This window comes from Gambusia affinis, linkage group LG21, assembly GCF_019740435.1.
Source record: "Gambusia affinis linkage group LG21, SWU_Gaff_1.0, whole genome shotgun sequence".
In the NCBI taxonomy this organism is placed as follows: Eukaryota; Metazoa; Chordata; class Actinopteri; order Cyprinodontiformes; family Poeciliidae; genus Gambusia; species Gambusia affinis.
The window spans coordinates 20,826,399-20,844,051 of record NC_057888.1 but is presented as its reverse complement, the minus strand read 5'-3'; the positions used below and the strand labels follow the sequence as shown (position 1 = coordinate 20,844,051).

The 17,653-nt window shown below is 44.9% G+C and overlaps 1 protein-coding gene across 2 annotated transcripts in view; it reads right to left on the bottom strand.

Moving 5' to 3' along the window:
- sspo (SCO-spondin) overlaps positions 1–17,653 on the bottom strand; it is an 84,721-nt gene that overhangs the window by 20,194 nt on the left and 46,874 nt on the right. For both annotated transcript variants that reach the window (XM_044104293.1, XM_044104294.1), the window contains 32 exons: positions 17,162–17,256; positions 17,033–17,082; positions 16,786–16,956; positions 16,442–16,612; positions 15,774–15,853; positions 15,390–15,559; positions 15,245–15,291; positions 14,428–14,628; positions 13,366–13,536; positions 13,020–13,220; positions 12,825–12,924; positions 12,508–12,728; positions 12,215–12,367; positions 11,055–11,221; positions 10,825–10,970; positions 10,520–10,740; positions 10,400–10,435; positions 9,292–9,456; positions 8,283–8,489; positions 8,036–8,203; positions 7,693–7,827; positions 6,939–7,176; positions 6,556–6,708; positions 6,403–6,449; positions 5,291–5,461; positions 4,376–4,552; positions 4,008–4,163; positions 3,710–3,834; positions 3,061–3,200; positions 2,290–2,336; positions 1,973–2,212; positions 1,005–1,166 (listed from right to left, as the gene is read on the bottom strand). In XM_044104293.1, coding sequence (XP_043960228.1) covers positions 1,005–1,166; positions 1,973–2,212; positions 2,290–2,336; positions 3,061–3,200; positions 3,710–3,834; positions 4,008–4,163; positions 4,376–4,552; positions 5,291–5,461; positions 6,403–6,449; positions 6,556–6,708; positions 6,939–7,176; positions 7,693–7,827; positions 8,036–8,203; positions 8,283–8,489; positions 9,292–9,456; positions 10,400–10,435; positions 10,520–10,740; positions 10,825–10,970; positions 11,055–11,221; positions 12,215–12,367; positions 12,508–12,728; positions 12,825–12,924; positions 13,020–13,220; positions 13,366–13,536; positions 14,428–14,628; positions 15,245–15,291; positions 15,390–15,559; positions 15,774–15,853; positions 16,442–16,612; positions 16,786–16,956; positions 17,033–17,082; positions 17,162–17,256 — 4,732 coding nt within the window. The remainder of the gene's footprint in view (positions 1–1,004; positions 1,167–1,972; positions 2,213–2,289; positions 2,337–3,060; positions 3,201–3,709; positions 3,835–4,007; positions 4,164–4,375; positions 4,553–5,290; positions 5,462–6,402; positions 6,450–6,555; positions 6,709–6,938; positions 7,177–7,692; positions 7,828–8,035; positions 8,204–8,282; positions 8,490–9,291; positions 9,457–10,399; positions 10,436–10,519; positions 10,741–10,824; positions 10,971–11,054; positions 11,222–12,214; positions 12,368–12,507; positions 12,729–12,824; positions 12,925–13,019; positions 13,221–13,365; positions 13,537–14,427; positions 14,629–15,244; positions 15,292–15,389; positions 15,560–15,773; positions 15,854–16,441; positions 16,613–16,785; positions 16,957–17,032; positions 17,083–17,161; positions 17,257–17,653) is intronic.

Below are 17,653 nucleotides of genomic sequence, written 5' to 3'. Positions count from 1 at the left end.
ATGTCTTCTCCTCTGAGGTTCCCAGTTTTGGTCAAATGTTTGGAACTTGGACACTGATGGATGTGCCAAAACAGACTGGCACATCTGAGCTGACTTCGGAAAGGGAGGAACTTCTCAAATTCCTCCGACTTCGGCATTATTGAAAGTTTAAAACTATGTAAGACATAGATAATCAACAACAAGACCAGACTTTTAACAGCTCAAGCTGTTAAAGGAACTTGAAAGGTTAGAGTTATGGCAGAAGTTAGTTAATGGCTACAAAAGTGTGATTTTTCTGTGTAGCTTGCCTAATAACAGGTATCCATCAGCAATGTTTGTGGATTAAAGAAAATCCACAATAAATTCAAACCTGTGCACCCAATTACTGTTCTTAAAAATCTATTTATTTGATTGTTGTTTCACTTAAAACACATGGGACAGATTCACAGTTTCAAGTTTCAGCATCAGCTTTACGCTTTTCAATGTGACCAATAAGCTGCGATTAAAAGGAAGCTAAACTTAAAGGAAGTTTTGATCATCTGATTTTAGAACGCAACTAAACGAATAACTGACAACAATAGAAACATAAAAAAACAATGTTCATGTCATTTTCTTAATTTTCTTCTACTTTATGTCGCTGAAATGAAAAAAACAACAACTTTCAAACAGTTCAAACAAATATTTCTCATACTTTTTGCACTTTGTTGTAATGTATTCATTTCAAGTGACTGAATATTTGATCCACATTTTTTTCCGTTCTGTTTATGAAAACTCCTTTTAATGTGCTACTTTTATCTTTGTAGTTGGTCATCACTTTAGTTTGGCAAGTTGTCATATAAATATGAAGCATTTATAGACTAATATGCTAACATTTCTCTTGAAATACAGTCAGTCACAAGCATTAGTGTCTAAGCTGGCAGACACTGGGAAGTCTGGCTGGATCCTTTTTATTTCTGGACCTTTTATGGAGTCTTTAGAGAACATTTTCAGTTTGTTTGGGAACAGAAGGAATAAAGTGGCTGTACCTGGACAGAGTCCAGTGTTGCAGCTCTGGCTCTGCGTCTGCCGGCTCCTGCAGCGGGGCCCCGCCGGGGAGGCCAGGGGTCGCCTGTAGCGCTGCCTGACTCCGCCGCTGCACGGCTGTGCGCACGCTGTCCAAACACTCCACACACTCCAGTGGCACAGATCTGGAACAGCACAGCCGTTAGCACAACCACCATGAACTCTGTCTCATCACACCCTGTGTGATGATCACAATAACTGAAGTGGAAGTGATGGAACGCTCGTCCTCTGCTGCAGCAACACGTGTTGGTTTTAATGGCCGTTCTCCTGACGGTTCAGACACTCAGAGAACACATTTATATACAAGTCATGGGTTTTTTGTTTATTAGATGCATCCGGCGTAAAGGAAGCCTCTGGTCAATGCCGAGTCATTTTAAATATTTCAACAACAAGACGGGTCATTTTAAATAATTTCATTCTAATAACTCAGACATAAAACTTGTTTATGCAAATTGAAGGGAAGTCGACTTTGCTGAAATATTCACACGCCACACTTTTTATCACATTGAATCACAAACTTCAGTGTGTTTTAGTGACCAACACAACCCAGAGAATAACTGTGAATCCGAAGCTGTGTGTTTCATCGTACGGTGTGTGTTCCTAACAGAGGTGACCGTCCCTGACTGACCTTCCCAAGGCGTGTCGTTATGTGACGGCGCCATCAGTGACCTGGCTACATGTGTTCTTAACACACCAGGTGGGTTTCATCACCACACCGACTGGATGAAATGGGTTTTTTTTCTGCTTGTCAGACTCTGACATGTCTTCTGACTCTGCTGCTGCTTTAGAAGTGAGCTCAGTGTCAGCAAAACCAAACATTCCCTCACTGTAGAGTAAAACAATCAAAAAAATACTCTGGCAGAATAAAATAAATAAAAAAAAACCACATGTGGCTGTGATGTGAGACGTCCTCCTGAATGAACGGCATCACCTCTGCAGACGGATGCATCCGGACAGAGCCTGTCCTCCACCAGCGGCCCCGGACATCGGCTCTCCTCCTCTCTCTTGACAGGGAGACCCGAATCGATGTCCAGGCAGGCCCGGAAACGTCTCTGGACGGAGGCCATATTGGTGCCATTGACGAGCGCCTCCAGGGACGGAGAGAGCTGCTGGGAGGCCAGGGGCGCGCAGGGAGAGCAGGGGGTCCACTGGGACCACTCACTGAGGATCACTGGAAGAGGAACGATCCGGACGGAGCACCGGGTGGGTTGATGGGAGGAGGATCGTTCAGACATTCGGTTTTCTTACCTTCACACTCTCTCGTGTCACAATGTAAAGTCCCATCATGGCACAGGCTGGAAAAAACATGATGAAAAGATAATAAAAGATAAAGTGATTTAGTAGAAACTGCAGGGTGAAAATAGTTTTGGGTTTTTCATTATTTCGTTGTGACTTTTTTTGTCTAATTCAGTTTTGTTAGTCTAAAATAATTTAGTCTAAATCTATTCAATTATTGCTAAATAAGCAACAGTCTGGTGTTTCCTCCTAACTTCTGCTGCCGCCATTATGCAGATTCATGTAAGTACTGTTAGTGTAAGTAAACTGCATGTGTGGGAAAAATAAATCAATTTCACAAAAAGTTCAAACAGCAAGTAAATAAATCCAGAAACACAAAAAAACAAAAACATATTATATATATATATATATATATATATATATATATATATATATATATATATATATATATATATATATATATATATATATATATATATATATATATATATATATATATATAATTTCAGTATGATTTAGTTAATTTTATAAATACACAGTATAGTTTCAGTTAGTTATAGTTTTCCCTGTTAGTCCTAATTTTTATTTAGTTCAGCAAATGAAAAAATATTTTCAGTTTTTGTTATTTCTTTATTTTTAGTTAACTATAACAACTTTGGCACAAGGTGGTTAATGAAATCACTCGGCTGCAGCAGAAATATTAGTGGTGCAATTTGGGTTGCTTCAGTCTTCACTCTGCTCTTTGTGCACAACAAATAATGCAAAACAAAATGTGGCTCTAACCAGGTGCTGCAGTCTATAGTGACCGTGGCCCCCTGAGGGACGATGGTGGGTGTGGGAGGTTCCTCTGAAGCCTGGGGCCACAGGTACATGCAGCCACACTGCTGCAGAGGGACACAGCTGCCGTTCTGCTGCAGCAGGTCCTGGAAGGAAAAAGACAACGTAACTCCAGGAACCATTTGTTTTCTTTCAGGCGGCTTCATACAAAAAGGGTAAAACTACAATTCCAAATGGGTCATTTTCATTTTTGTAAGTTTTCCAAAATGTCAAAAACCTTAAAATGTTTTTTTGTTTTTTTTTTTATATCTCAAAATTCTATCTCAAAAATAGAATCTCAAAAATTTTTGACTTTTCAAACTCAAAACTGTCCTTGTTTTACTCTGGAAAATTTCACAAGTCAATCTCAAAATGTCTGAGTTTTTTTGGCAGAAATGTACAGATATTTTTTCCCCTCTATCTACAATAACTTTTGTTGTAAATTTGTTTCCTTTGTTCAAGGCTAATTAATTTTACGGTCAAATTAATTCAACATCATTTAAATTCACATAAATGATGTGAATTTTTAAAAAACAGTTTCATATGTTTTTCTTCATACAGTTTTATATTTTGTATATAAAATGGAATGAAATCAGATTAGAGAGCAGAAGTTGACCTGAGGGCAGTAGCAGCCAGGTGTGCACTCCCTGACCCCCAGACAAAGATCTTCTCTGCCCGTCAGAGCACACTGCTTCTCACAAGGCGCTCCGCATGCCGAGTAAACAAACGGGGCTTCGCAGCCTGCAAACAGGGAGACACAACAATTCATATGAGACTTGGATTTTATTGTTGTGCACAAACTTCACAGCATAGAAAGTGCCACACAAACAGAATCATTCAATCAGACACAGCGGGGAAGAATCTGAAAGGGAAGAGCTCAGTAAGCAGGAGAACCTCCAGAAAACCTAACTTACCGTCACACTGACTGAGGCTGCACGCCTGGCTCTGGGTCTCCACAGGAGTGCACTGCTGCCCCCCGGTGGCCGAGGTGAGCGCTACGCGATATCGCTGCTGCCTCTGAGACTCGCACGAGCAGTGAGACCAAACGCTCCACGCGGACATGGGACATTCTGGAAAAACAAAACAGATCAGGAGTTCTTCTACACACATTTATTTCTGCCCGTGGTTTTCCTCAGTGTCTTGTAACGTGGCAAAACATAAAAAATTGCAAAGCAAAAGCTAAATAACATTTGGAATATTTGAAAATAATACTAATTAATATTTCTTTGCAGCTTAATGACATCACAATACGGTTTTATCGTGGGTTTTTGTGGCTCTGTACCGGGACACGGTCGGCGGTAACACAGCTGGGTCTCCTCTCTGTTCCTCACCGCCTCGGCCTCAGGGGGGCACGCCGCGTCCCCTCCCTCCTCACACACACACGCCCTGCGTCGCCACACCGACCCAGCGCCGCAGCTCCGGGAGCACGGTGACCATGGTGACCATGGGCAAAGGTCATCTGGAAGGGAATAAAGAAATCAAAGAGATAAGGGTGGGAGTGGGGCTGTGGAGGGGGGTGGGGGGGTTGGATATTTGAAGTTATCCAAACAGGAAGCAGCGGCAGGTTGAGAGGTTCAGCATGGTGTCAGGGTGTATTTTAGTAAGCTGCTCACAAAGACTCAGAGGTTTTGGGAAGGGGTCAAACTGGAGGCCCGGGGCCCAGGACCAGCCCACCAAATCCATTTTTTGTGGCCCTCTAAACTTCAGAAAGCCACATAAACACAAGTTCAGGATAACTGTTGTCTGCTTAGGTATTATTTTATCAATCAAACCAAATCAGTGATTATTTGCACGAGGCCAAATGACTTAGATGTGAAAAGATGTTAAATATAATTTATTTGGGTGTGCGGCGGTGGCGTAGGGGATAGCGCGAAACCACATATGGAGGCCTTCAGTCCTCGCCGCGGCCGTCGTGGGTTTGTTTCCCGAACCCGACGACATTTGCCGCATGTCTTCCCCCTATCCATCCTCCTTTCCTGTCAGCCTACTGTCATATAAGAGACACTAGAGCCCACAAAAAAATAAAATTATATATATATAAAATTTATTAAGAATTGCAAACTTTATCAAGAGAAAGCTGTATTTTATAGGGAGTTTAATCTACACATTCTGACACAAACGGCCTTTTAAGGATTTGCGTGATCTACATGTGGCCCAAAATGAAGACAAGTTGTCCGCCCCCCCGGCGTATACCAACCCAGACACGGCGGCGTCTGGCAGTGCTGAGTTTCTCTGGCCGCTCCGCTGCAGTGAGAGCCGTTGTTTCGTGGCGGGGGGTTGATGCAGGCTCGGGTTCTGACCCGCGTCCCCTGGCTGCAGGTCGCTGAGCAGTCAGACCACACTGACCAGGGCGTCCAGGCACCGTCAACTGCAAACACAAAGCATCTGGGCTGCCACCATTTCCTGAGGTATCAGAGTTTTAGACATAGGGGAGAGGATTCCCTCCAATTCCATCTGGAGGTGTCACACACTATTGTAGAGAAACGTATGTATACGGAAAGAAAAATACAACAAATGGAGAAAGAAAGCTGACTTAAGTTGCTTTGACAGAAACAAAACCCCTCTTCTCCAAACTCCAAAAGCTCCTCCTATTGTACCTGAAACATGTTTTCTATTGCTTGCCTATCATAACTATTGAGCGCGCCTAAATATAAGCCACACCCACCAACTTTGAAAAAGTGAAACATAAAACTGGACTGTACTTGTCTACCCGCAGATGTCAATGTTGCAACATGAGATTTTTATTTTTACTTTTAATGAAACACGTACCGCTTATCACAAAACTGAGTTTTACTGAACAAAAAAACTGAATATTAAACACATGGATCATGAACGACTTTTACCACTTCACAAGTTCGCAGCAGAAAGAAAGAAAACTTTGCTGCCTGAAGGCTTTTGCTTATAGACACACATTCAGATTTTATCTAACATTCAGACCAATCACAATAGTTTCACAAGCAGAAAGAGGTGAAAAGTTCACCAGCAGGGGTAAGACAAGACGAGGTGGACGACGAGCAGCTGAGAACAAAATAATGTGATTTTCTTCATGCCACTGTATTTAGTCAGTTCTACCCGACCAAACTGGGCCCTTTAGCTTAAGATTTATGAGTCTGGTTTTAAAGTTTGGACTTTCTGTACTTTTTCTGGCACAGTTAGAGCAAAGCTTGAGTAGCACAATATGGCATTTGTAAAACCTTAACTGGCCACAGCGCAGCATGAATGCAATTCAATGACCAACCAGGTTGCACCTTATTATTTGTCACCGTTCCCCTACCTTTATGTCATCATTAGAGTGAATCTAGTGTCTACCTCTGCAGTCGATGTCTTGGCAGTAGATTCCCTCTGGGGTACAAATGCTGAGAAAGAAAACAGAGGATGGAAACATGTGAACAAATGTTGATGCCTGAGCAGGAACGCCCTCTGCTGATCCCGGCTCCGAACTTTCCTCCCCTTCCATCTCACCATTGCTGACACTCTCCCTGCAGCCAGGTGTCTCCCACTCTGAGTTCCCGTTCACCGTGAAGGCAGAGAGGGGGGCAGGGTCCAGGGTTGCACGGTTTGTGCTGAACCTCCTCAAAGTTGCAGTCTGCTCCTTCGGTCTCTGGGACGCGGGATCTGACACAACGTATGACACGGACTCAGCAGAGAAACTCTCTCGTTTCTCTGCCTGCAGAGGTATGCTATTTCCATTTTCAGTCACCAGACTAATCCGTCATTGCTGGAAGAGTTTATTCTGCAAGTGAGCCCCTAAAGGATGAATCCTTCTTTACCCCTCCAGACCCAGAAGTGGTTAACTGGCACGTAATGCAAAATGCCAACCCAACTCAGAGTGCCCACTACCTCACCTGTATCTGGTTCTCTGGCCCCGCCCACAGGAAGTGCTGCAGGCTGCCCAGCTGGACCAGGAGCTCCACGCGCAGGCGGGCAGGCAGCTGTGATTGGTGCAGAGCAGCCGGCCGTCGGAGCAGCTGCAGTTGTTGCAGTTCACCCGGTGCCAGCTGCCGGCCGCCCACACGTCGCCCAGCGAGTCCACGCAGTCGCACTGCCACAGCTCCACACACACACCGTCCTGCTGCAACCGACCTGAACAGACACACACAGGGCAGGTTCCAGGGCGTTTCAACACGCTGGAGATCCTGATCTGCATCTAGTCACAATACAAAATATTAGTAAATAGACCATAAAACTGTATAAGAACCAAGTATAATCCTGGATTACAAGCAGTTATTTTATCCAACAAAAGAAATATTAGTTTTGGTTTGATTAAATAAAGTATTTGTTTCCTGATATTAGTCATTTAAATAAAATCCCTGGGGAAGATAAAGAGCAGATTTTAGACAGAGCTTTGACAATTTATGATACAAAAAATCAACGTGAATTAAAGAAGCCATAAAATATCCTACAAAATAATTTTAATAAACCAGCTTTCGTCTACTTATACGCGCCATCACGTCAACCTTTAAAGACGTGTTTAAATCTGATCCATGTGAACAGCAGCAGGAATAATTCATGCCTCTCCAACACCTCGAGGAAACATCACCTGTGATACAAAACAAACACAAACAAAGACAGAGACTGAGCGTGGAGCCGGTTCAGTACCTTGAGGGCAGCGGCAGCCGGGCTGACATTCGGCGCTGCCCTGGCACTCGATGCCCTGCTGGAGATCTGAGCAGCGCTGAGGACACTGGTTGGCACACGACACAAACTCCTGGCCCGTCGAACAGCCTCCATCATCTGACGGCACACACGCAAACACACACACAGAAGGTCATGAATGTCCTGGGGATGCTGCCGACTCTGTTTCTGCCTCTCATGCCTCCCCACGGATGCTGACTTTTCCGACATGGCCATACGCTGACTTAATGAGGCTTTGTTTGTGTGCAGGTTGAGGACGTGGAAAGGTCACAGTGATCTACACATGGCGTGTTCCGCTCAGCCTCACCACAAGGTTTGGTGTTGCACGGCTTGACCTGGTTCTTCTCCCCCACGCACTTCTTGCCCCCGTTCTTGGGCGGGGGGCTGGAGCAGGAGCGGGTGCGGATGGAGCGACCGCCGCCGCAGCGCTGGTCGCAGCGGGACCAGGGACTCCACCTGGACCAGCCTCCGTCCACTGTTTGACAGCGACACGTCAGGCGGTTGGCTCAAACTTCACCGTGAAGCGCACTGGTTGGGCGAGGCGCCGCACTGACCTCTGCAGGGCCGGATGTTGCAGAAACGATGCTCCAGGTTCCCTCCAACAATGTCCTCACACCAGGAACCGTTACCGGCAGGCTGGAGGAAGGTTCGGATCCTCTGCTGGTGACCCACCCCACAGGACCGAGAGCAGGACCCCCACGGCCCCCACTCCATCCAGGAGCAGTTCCTTGGAGGGCAGGTGGCTCCTACACACACCTCACCTGCAGTTTAGAACAGAGTGTAGCGCAAACGGTAGAAATCTTTGCAGCTCAATCCCATTGTCTGATGATTAAACGATGCTCTTTCTTCTGCTCGTTTATTCAGATTATGATGACTGAGAAAACATGAAGACTACAGCAGTATACCGCCGACTACTGGAGCACCGATTACAGTTTACTGATTGATGATCTCTAAAAAAAAAAAACCTGACCTGGCAATTCCAATTTTGCCCGATGATGATTTTTTAAATTTTATAACTGTTTTGTCAGCTTGATAAGATCAATTTCACATGTAAGCATTGGCCGATCACACAAAATCTGGGTGCACCCTTACTACACGTTATATGACGTCTTTCCTGGTATATAGTTCAGTGCCAAATGTAGCTTAAATTTGTACTCCTCTTGTCACAGTACAAACTTAAAAGTCAACGGATATTTTTTGGATCTTCTTTTGGGAGGTCAACTCCAAGGTCACCAGCTGAAGAAATCCATGTTTCGCCCAGGATGATGAGCAGAGTCAGTCTTCTGACAAAAAGCTCACAAATATGAACTACTCTGTTGGTCTGTAGCATAAATCTCCCAAAGATATATTAACGTTTGTGGTTCTTACTTGAGAAAGAGTGAAAAGGGCCTCTGTAACTGTTTTACCAAACAGGTCGGTTTTCTTTGGAACTAACCACGCCCGCTGTTTCTTAATTATTGCTGCATTTAAAAATCACAATAAATAAAAAAATATAGAAGGTAGGGTTTGTTCTGAGAGAAACCTGCCAGAATTGACCCGGAGAGGGAACTGTGACAGTCAGACCTGGACACTGGGGCAAGTTGCACGCCTTCTCCTGGTGAGCGCTTCCAGAGCAGGGAGGTCTGGCACACAGTCGATGACGAGACTTTACAGCAGGGGTCTGAACGTCGGTGCAGGTTTTGGTGCAGGAGCTCCACAGCGACCACGAAGAGAAGCCGGAATCCTCCTCTAAACAAATGGTAAAAAAGGCGCTGAAGATCAACTTGAGATCAACTTTGGCGATCCTGATCTTTAACCAGCTCGTCGGAAAGAAAAAGGTCTGGTCTTTATCACTGTACACAACAATAAAGTGCTACCACTTTAAGAAAAAGTAAGTCACTCTCATTGTCATGGTGAGGCATGTAACTATATAGCACAAATGTAATGCTATATTTAAAGGGAACCATCTTTTACAGTGTTTTGAAGCATCTTTTGGTCTTTCCCATCTTAAGCGAGGTTGATATTTTCAGCAGATAACAGGAAGGTTGAATGACAGACTAAAAGTGGTTCATCTTTTTAAGGTTCCAGCCTCTTAAAAAGGTTAAGCTAAAGTGTAAATAACCTCCAAGTTAACGTTTTTGTTTTGCTGATGAATATAAACAGGTTACCAAGGTTTCTATATGAGTCTCTCTGTGAATTTTGACATTTTCGTGTTAACTTGTTTAGATAATTATCTTAGGTACTGTCAGTTTAGAAATCTAGATCAAACTTAGAAAGTACCATCTACTTTGGGTATAAAACCATCTCACACGGACTCATGGTTATGTTGGGGGTAGTTACACTTTAAAGTAAGGAGAGACAGTTTGAGTGATGTTAGTTATGCTAACAGTGCTAATCGCTAACATAAGAGGCTAAGCTCAACAGAGATTTTTATTTACATGGTGTTTTTTCTGCGCTAACAAAAACAGTCAGTAGGTAAGCTGAAAATTTTTCAAATGTCATTTTTTTCTTCTAGTTTTATAGCTGTTAAGGCAAAGTTAGAATTAGCTGAAAGTGCAGTTGGTAGGTCAAAGCAGAGAATGAGTGTAAACTACAAAAATAAGATCAGACCCTCTCTAGAGAAATCGACCAGCATGTACAGTAAAAATGAAGAAGAAGAAGACAAATGTTTAAATTAAAGCAAAGACGTTACCTGGAACAGTTGGTTCCACTGTTGGAACAACAGGAGCTGGAAAAAAAGCAAATCAATTAAGTCTTGTAACCATAGAACAGATCATTTCATCAACAAGCTTTCTCTCAGGTTAACCCCCACCTGGACAGTCAGGGGCCTGGCAATAGGTGGTCTCCTGGCGGGGCCCCTGACAGTCTCTCCCACCGTTGGCCGGGGCCGGCTCTGTGCAGGTCCTGGAACGAGTCTTCACTCCCAGACCTCCACAGGAGAGTGAGCAGGGGCTCCAGGGGCCCCAGGGTGACAACCCGCCGTCAATGGGGCAGAGCTCCAGGGAACAGTTCCAACTGCCATGCTCACAGCCGCTACAGGAAACAGAACCCGATCCCAGGGTAAATTGTAGAGCTGTTCAGCAGAACAGACCGACTTAAACAACACGCTGGACTCACCAGGTGCTGCAGTCATGCGTCAGTGCATCTCCAGACATGAGCTCCCCCCCTTCTGAGACGTTGTTGGAGAGCAGAGATGATACGGGTGTGACAGACACGCTCTGCAGGCGGGCCAGGAACTCTCCATCCACCAGACACGGACACTCCTGAAACACACCGGCCACAGGGGGTCAGTTTGTTCCCTCTCAACCCATCCTCAACTGCCCAGCCTGAAGTTGCTCAGGACCCACCGGTGTACACGTTCCACGATGCTGGTAGGTGTGCGGGGGGCAGTGGCAGCCTTCCTCACAGCTGTCGGAGTAGCAGCCCTCTCTGCCACTGACCTGAGCGCAGCTGAAGGGACAGCCCTCTCCACGCTCACACTCCCTGTACAGCTTACCGGGGGGGCAGCCCACATCTTCAAAAAACACACGCAAGTCACTTTATTTGTGTAGGATCTTTTTTCAAAGAATGACAGATGTTTTTACACATTTTATCACACTGCGTTCCTCCTCGTTTTTGCAGTACTTTGTCATGAGTAGATTTTTTAAAAGCTGCAGTGTTTGACTTTTACGAAATCAGTTTTTCCCATATTTGTTAAAACTGTCACCATGCCGTAACAGTGTGCTGCTACGACATTATGAGACATAAAGTGTGAAAAGATCGAGTCCTCCACCTTCTCTCAGTGCTACTGTAGTGGTTCTAAAAAAAAAAACAACCAATCAGAGCCAGGAGGAGGGACTTAGCGCTGGTAGTCACCCTTGTGAATGCAAAGCTAAATGTGCTAATGGCAAAAAAACAACTTACTGTTACAGAGCTATGCTAACTAGCCTTAGCATTCCTGATGGGCTATGTTGGTTAACCAGGTGTAGTGTAGCACAGAGCAAGTGGGACGATGTGAGCAGCTCACATGGGACAGTGATTGACAGCACCAAAACCTTCCTCCTTTCTCTGATTGGTTGTTTCTGAATGAGTGGTGTGTTTCTGCAATTAGTACTGGGAGCACTGGGAGAAGGAGCTATAGGTTTTCACAGGTAAAAAAATCACTTTTTACCTTTTTAAAAAAATCACACTACATTTCACAAGTTTAACTGAACAGACTGATCTTTGATACCTGGGTTTCACTTACAACACGAGTAATGTTTTCAGAAGCAAATACATCATTTCTGTCTCCCAGTCAAGGTGGACAGAATACAAAATGCAAAAGCCCCAAAACAAAAATACAATTGCATATCATCAGCACATAGACACATAGTCTACTGAGACTACACTGAGTTGGAATAGAGTAGAGTCCAAAGTAGGATCTTGAGGAACCTCACAAGACAATCTGTGACTTTACTCCTGCAGACATTGAAATCTGACTGAATGTCATGTTGGAAATCACACATAAGGTTCAGAAAGTCAGACCCACCGAGGCAGACCTGTGTGTTGCACATTTTGCTTTGGCGACTGACGCCGTGGCAAGGTGGAGAGGTGCAGGTACGAGAACGGGACTGCTGCCCTCCACCGCAGCTCACTGAGCAAGAAGACCACTGAGACCAGAGCAGCCAAGGACCCACCGAGTCTGGACACAAAGCAGACCAGAACTCACAGGATGAATTAACAGAAAAAAAAAGACCAAATCTCTAAATATTCTGTGCAAAGTTTGGAATTAAACTGAAGGTAGAATAAATGTAGAAATGCTAGCGTGTATTAGATGACTACCTGTGCACATTTGCATGTTGCAGTCCTTCTTCTGCTCCGCTGCACCCAGGCAGCCTCTGCCGCCGGCCTGAGGGGCCGGGTTGTCGCACAGACGCCTCCTGAACGTCACGCCTCTGCCACAAGGAAGGGAGCACTCGGTCCAGGCTCCCCATTGGCTCCAACCCCCATCCACATGGCAACCGGGGACAGACTGGCACTGCAAAACACCACCCTCACACGAGCTGAGGAATAAAAAAAAAAGCATAAAAAGATGTGGAATCGATACAGAACTGTCCAAAGTTCTGAAGGGATTGTAATCGTTGGAGAGACAGCTTTACCAGTTTTTACAGTCACTGATGATGATATCCCCTGGATTTGCAAACTGCCAGTCATATCCACCAGGCCACACCCATGACACGTTCCTGGAACCCAAACCATCTTGGCAGAGAAATACACAGTTTTATGTTTCTGACATGAACAACAAATTTCCATTTTTGATTCTTTCAAGGTAGTAAATGGAAGACGTGTCGAACCGGCAGCTGAGCCATTGTGGTATTTGCAGCGGCACTCCTGTCTGGCCACGCACACTTCGTCCTGCAGCAGCATGTCGCCTGGACAACCGCAGGTCCGGATGCACCGGGGAGAGTCCAAGCAGTCCGTGTCGTCGTGGAGATCTGAACAGGAGCGAGCGCAAGGCTTCCCACACGGCCATTCCTCCTGACCGCCACCGCAGTCTGAGAAACACAAATGAATCTACCTTTTAACAAAGCTGCTGGGAGAAGGTTCTACAGCGTGTGAAGAGTCAGCTTCTCAGAGTTGGTGAGCATCTCTGTGTTTAAACACAGTTACAGTCAGAATGAAACCTCTCAGTGGGCTGACCTGAGCAGACAGTGGCGTTGTCGTGACATCTGCGGCTCTGCCGGCTCTCGCCCAGACAGGGGAGGCCACCAAACCTGGCAGGGGGACTGTTACACTGTCTGCTACGAATAGACGAGCCGGCGCACTCATCACACTCTGACCAGGCAGACCAGGAACTCCAGGAACCGTGAACTATCAGTGGAACACACACAAACTGTAAGACAGGCATCTGAGTGAATAAGTAACTGACATGAATGAACTTATCAGCAGGTCTGTCAGAGAGGACTAAAAGTGAAAGAATATACAGTGGAATCAAAAGTAAGTGTTAGCAATGCAGCCCAGCTAACCGGGAGTAAAATTGGGAAACCCAAAGGTTTTTTACTGAAAGTCTTTCTTGCGGTGGGAATCATACTTTCTGCTCTAATGAAAGGTTTTTCATATAAGTTAATATGTGGTTTGTGAGATATCTGAAGTTGTATATGTTTTTCATGAGAACAGAAATGCACCACAAACCTCTGTGCAAAATGCAAAAGCAAAACAGGTCAAACATGGACTTTCCTTCTCTTTCCATCATTTCTAAGATGTAAGGAAATTGTTCGCAAGAAGAAAGAGAAAATACATCCAAACTATTTGGGCTATTTCTGAGTTATTTTCATGAGGTACTAAAGTTATATCTGACAGTTTTGACTGTGTCTTTTCTGTGATGGTAGTCTGAATGATTAATAAAGGGCCGTTTTCATGTCTAATTCAATCTCTATGATTGAACTGCAATCTGACACTGACACTGCAAAACTTTTGCGAGGTAACGCAAAAGTTTTGTGAGGTAATGCAAGAGAAAAAAAAATGCCCCTGTGCCCTTGGGGGCATTTTAAGAAACACCCTGAATATGTCTAAAATTATAATATAAAAATACATATTATTTTTAAAGTCACAGTTCTAACCTGCTTGTTTTATCTGTTTTATCCACTCAACAGTGGCAGACCGTTTCACCTGATCAAACAGCTCACCTTTTTACCAAAACTGTTTTTGTACGAACAGCTTTTTAAAACGTCTTTCTCCCCTCTGTTTTTGCCAGGATCTTACTTGGGCAGAACGTGACAACAGGGCAGGGCCGTCTCTGTAGTTGCGCTCCGATCCTGTTGTGCGTTTCCTGTTGTCCGGGACAGGGATCTCCCCCAGCTTTAGGCTCAGGACAGCTGCAGCTCCTGTAGCGGGACACTGACTCCGCCCCACAGGTTCTGGAGCAGGGAGTCCACTCTGACCACTCACACCACCCGCCTGACACTACGAAACAGAGACGTACCAATTAGTTCCAGCTAGTTTAGAAGTAAAAATTCATTTCATGAGGAACGATTGAGAGTCAGCACACAGCTTCATTTATTACAGCTGGAAATTAGTGTAGAGGCCCTAATGAGGGTGTAGTAATGAACTCTGACCTGAATCTTAAGAGACACATAAAGACAGTCGGCCTTCTATCATCTGAAGAACATTTCCAGGATTAAAGAACTAATGACTCATCAAGATGTAGACAAACTCATCTATAGGTTTATCTCTAATCCTCCAGCTGCAGTTGATCCAGAATGCTGCAGCTGGTCTTCTGACTAAATACCAGCATGCACCACAAATCTGGAACAAAGTTCTGGAAAATTGCAAAACAACCAAAACACTGAGTTCATTTAAATCGAGACTAAAACCCACCTGTTTAGAGTTGCCTTTGAGCCACAATACGTGAAACACTCACCAACATTTATATGTTTATTGATGGGAATTTTTCACTTGTAGTTTTATTGTGTTTTTATGGTGTAAAGCACTTTGAACTGACTTGTTTCTAAAATGTGCTAAAAAAATAAACTTGATTGACTGACTGACATGCTCAGACCTTTAAGGTGACCTTACCCACCTGGACACGGCTCTCTGGTGCAGTTGAACCTGCCACCCTGACATGTGCTGCAACACAGAGAAACAGAGCTAACGCTTCTCTGCAGATTTATAATCAACAAAGCACCAGAAACTCAATGTGCTCCTTTGGTCTCCATCGTTCTAACCAGTTGTTGCAGCCATCAGGGGCCTCAGTGGACTCTCCTGGCTCCACACGACGCCCGGTGTTTATGTCCAAGCAGGGACAGCTGTCCCTCGCTACGCAGACCGTCCCATTGGCTGAGAGGACCTTCCCCTCGGTGCAGTAGCACCCCGGCTCACAGTGCCACTCACAGTGCTGGGAGATGAGTAAAGATATCGGTTTATGTCAACAGGATGAAAGTACAGAGTGCAGTGCTTTTAAGACTACACTTTGAACTTTTTCACATTTTGTCACGTCACACCCACCCAACTTTAATGTTCAATGAAAATGTTGGAAGTGTGACATGGATTTGTTTTCAAACATAGAAGAAAACACCTTAAAGATGAGCACTCTGCTGGACTACACTTACGGACAGGTCGTCACAGGATCGAGGGCAGGACGGCCCACAGCTGCTGAAGACGGTTCCTGGGACCTTGGAGCAAGGCGGCACTAGAGCAAACAGATGAAAAAACTGGGAGGCAATTCTTTGATGCATGCAACACAGTGGAGACAAACAAATCACAGGCGTCTGGAAGTGTGAACATTTGAGGCCAATATTGCCCTCTTTACCCTGGCTGACTGTTTTGTATTGGATGGATTTGAAGATTTTTTTTAAAAAGATATTATTCTAAATGGGCTGGCCTCTTTTCAAACTTCAATCTCTATCCAGAACTTTGAGATCAAATAATAAGTTGCTACTGAATCTCCCTCAGAGGAGACCAGACTTTCTTTTTGCTGCTGCTGCTCTCTGGAATAAGTTTCCTTTCCAGATTAGATCAGCCTACTGTCTGGATTATTTTAAATCACTTCTTAAAACTTATTTTTATTCGCAGGCATTTAATTGAGGCCCCATACTGTAACTTTCCTGTCGTGAGTTTTCAGTTTTATTTTCTCTTCGTTAATTGATCCTACTGTGTTATTGTCTTTGTACGGCCCTTTGGAGCAGTTCTAAGCTGTTTCTAGAAGTGCTGTATGAATAAACTTGACGTTGACTTGACAAATTAAATTTACGTCCTGAGCCGAGTTCCTCCAGGCTACCTGGACAGTGGTCGGTGTTACAGGCTCTGACTTCTGTTCCCAGCCCCTCGCAGTAGCTCCCGGCCCCCTCAGGACTGGGGGAGTCACAGAGTCTCCTCCGGCTCTGGATCCCTCCACCGCACGACTTGGAGCAGTCCGTCCAGTCACTCCACCGACCCCAGGCCCCGTCAACTACAGACGAGCCATTATAAAAAAAAATAAAAATTACTTAAATGAGCACGTTTGGTTTACTGCAACTGTAAATGCATTAAATTGGTTCATTCAGTGCAACAGAACACTCCGATGTAACTTTGTGTGCTGTTGGTAACGTTCATGAACCACAACTCAACAGGTGGTTTGCTCACGGTCACATGGGGGGACGATGCAGACTTGATCCTCGCGGCGAGGACCAAGACACGGGAGTCCACTGCCTGACCGCTGGGGACTGGAGCAGAACCGATACCGAGACTGGAGACCCGCTCCACACGACACTGAGCACAGACTCCAGGGAGTCCATGATGACCACTGGCCGTCCACTGGACACGCGTCACACAACGATGGCGTGTAAACATCAGAAGGTTCTACATGTTAGAGTTTTGTCCTGCGTCTTACCGTTGCAGCTGATCCGAGAGCAGTTTACGAGCCTTCCTCTTTCACAGGTACTGGAACGTTAGAAACATGTCTGTCACTTTTACTCTCCCTTAACACACTTAAGATTTAGCTTGTGCTGCATTTTCCTACCAGTTCTTGCATTTGTTGGGCACAGTGTCTCCAGGTTTGTATGGCTCTCTATCTGCATCACAGGGACAGTCCGACTGAAGCACACACTTACCGTCCTGAAAATAGAAAAGCTTCATAGCTTTCAGAGTAACATTGAAAGTGCATGTATAAACAGATGTCTGCTTCCAGCAGCCATTAACTTCTAACTCGGTGGCGTTTGATCACCTTGAGTCTGTGTCCCTTCCTTTCCTGGCTCAACCATGATGCTGTGGTGGAGCCTGTTGCTATGACGCATAACCTTCACCCAACGGTTTTACCTCATTTTAAACCTGTTTATTTTATTCCCTAGTTCTTCAGCTGACTTGAGGAAAAGAAGTAAACCAGAAAAAGTAACTGCAGTCATTTAGCCAACTTCCACAAGCCCATGGCAGAGACAAAATGGAGAGATTTCTTTTAGTAGTTTATCTTTATGTTAAAGTGCTCATCTCTCTAACCTCTGTATGCTCCCTTTGA